Here is an 891-nt window from a genome sequence, read left to right on the forward strand (position 1 = left end):
ATGCTGAAATTTGTACCAGATGGACTTCAAGATAGAAGCAAAGGGGGTAACCCCAATTCCTGCTCCAATCAACACAGCCACTTCATACTGGAAAACATCCTCACTGACAGTGCCAAAAGGCCCGTCCACCTGGATCCTGGCAGAAGGCAAAAGACAATGGGCAAAAGTGAAGTCTCACCTCTACCTGCAACCTCAAACGTCCTCCCAGAGGCATAACTGCTCCACGGCTCATTGTTGCTTGTTTACTTTAATCATATACCATTTTTACCAGACTTAAGGTTCAGTGAGGAATTACTTTCTCTTTTCTGCCTGCTGTGTTCTGGTCTGGGTCTCTATTGCTCTTAAGGACCTACCTGGGAACTGGCGAATACTGTTGTTCAAAAGTCCTTATGAGATTTTCTGTCCAGTCCCCCACTGCTCGGATATGAATGGAGAAGAAGTCTTCCTCTGGAGCAGAGGTCAGGGTAAAGGGATGCCACTCCAGGCTAGAGATTGAGGGGCAATTAACAAAAATATACTGTCCCACTTCCATACTGAAGCCATGCTTGTGCATCTGCAATTCCAAAACTTTGGATGGGTGCATGACAACCTATGAACGAAGCACAGAGGCCAAAAGAGGCAAATTCAAATGGTGACGGGGCAAGCAGATAAAGTAAATGAGTAAAGCTGGAGGGCTGGTGATGACAGTAAATTGCAAACAGAACTCCTTTCTGAACAGGGCAGCAATTACCAATTCCAGACAATGGTTGCACTATGGAGCAGAGATTCAGCATTATCAAGTTGCTTGATTCTTCAAGAGAGGCTATAAATGCCAGTTTTAAATTGAAGCATAGTTGATGTACAATATTGTGTTAGTTTCAGGTATACAGCAAAGTGATTCAGTTATTTTTT

The 891-nt window shown here is 43.8% G+C and overlaps 1 protein-coding gene across 1 annotated transcript in view; it reads right to left on the reverse strand.

Moving 5' to 3' along the window:
• Positions 1-751, reverse strand: part of LOC104991072 (NADPH oxidase 1-like) — a gene marked incomplete at its 5' end in the record, with an annotated part of 5576 nt that extends 4825 nt beyond the window's left edge. The window contains 2 exon segments of the mRNA XM_010843423.1: positions 5-136; positions 354-751. Of these exon segments, the coding sequence (XP_010841725.1) occupies positions 5-136; positions 354-751 (530 nt within the window).
• Positions 752-891: the final 140 nt, after the last annotated feature.

This window comes from Bison bison, unplaced genomic scaffold (assembly GCF_000754665.1).
Source record: "Bison bison bison isolate TAMUID 2011002044 unplaced genomic scaffold, Bison_UMD1.0 scf7180017847522, whole genome shotgun sequence".
NCBI classification, from domain to species: Eukaryota; Metazoa; Chordata; class Mammalia; order Artiodactyla; family Bovidae; genus Bison; species Bison bison.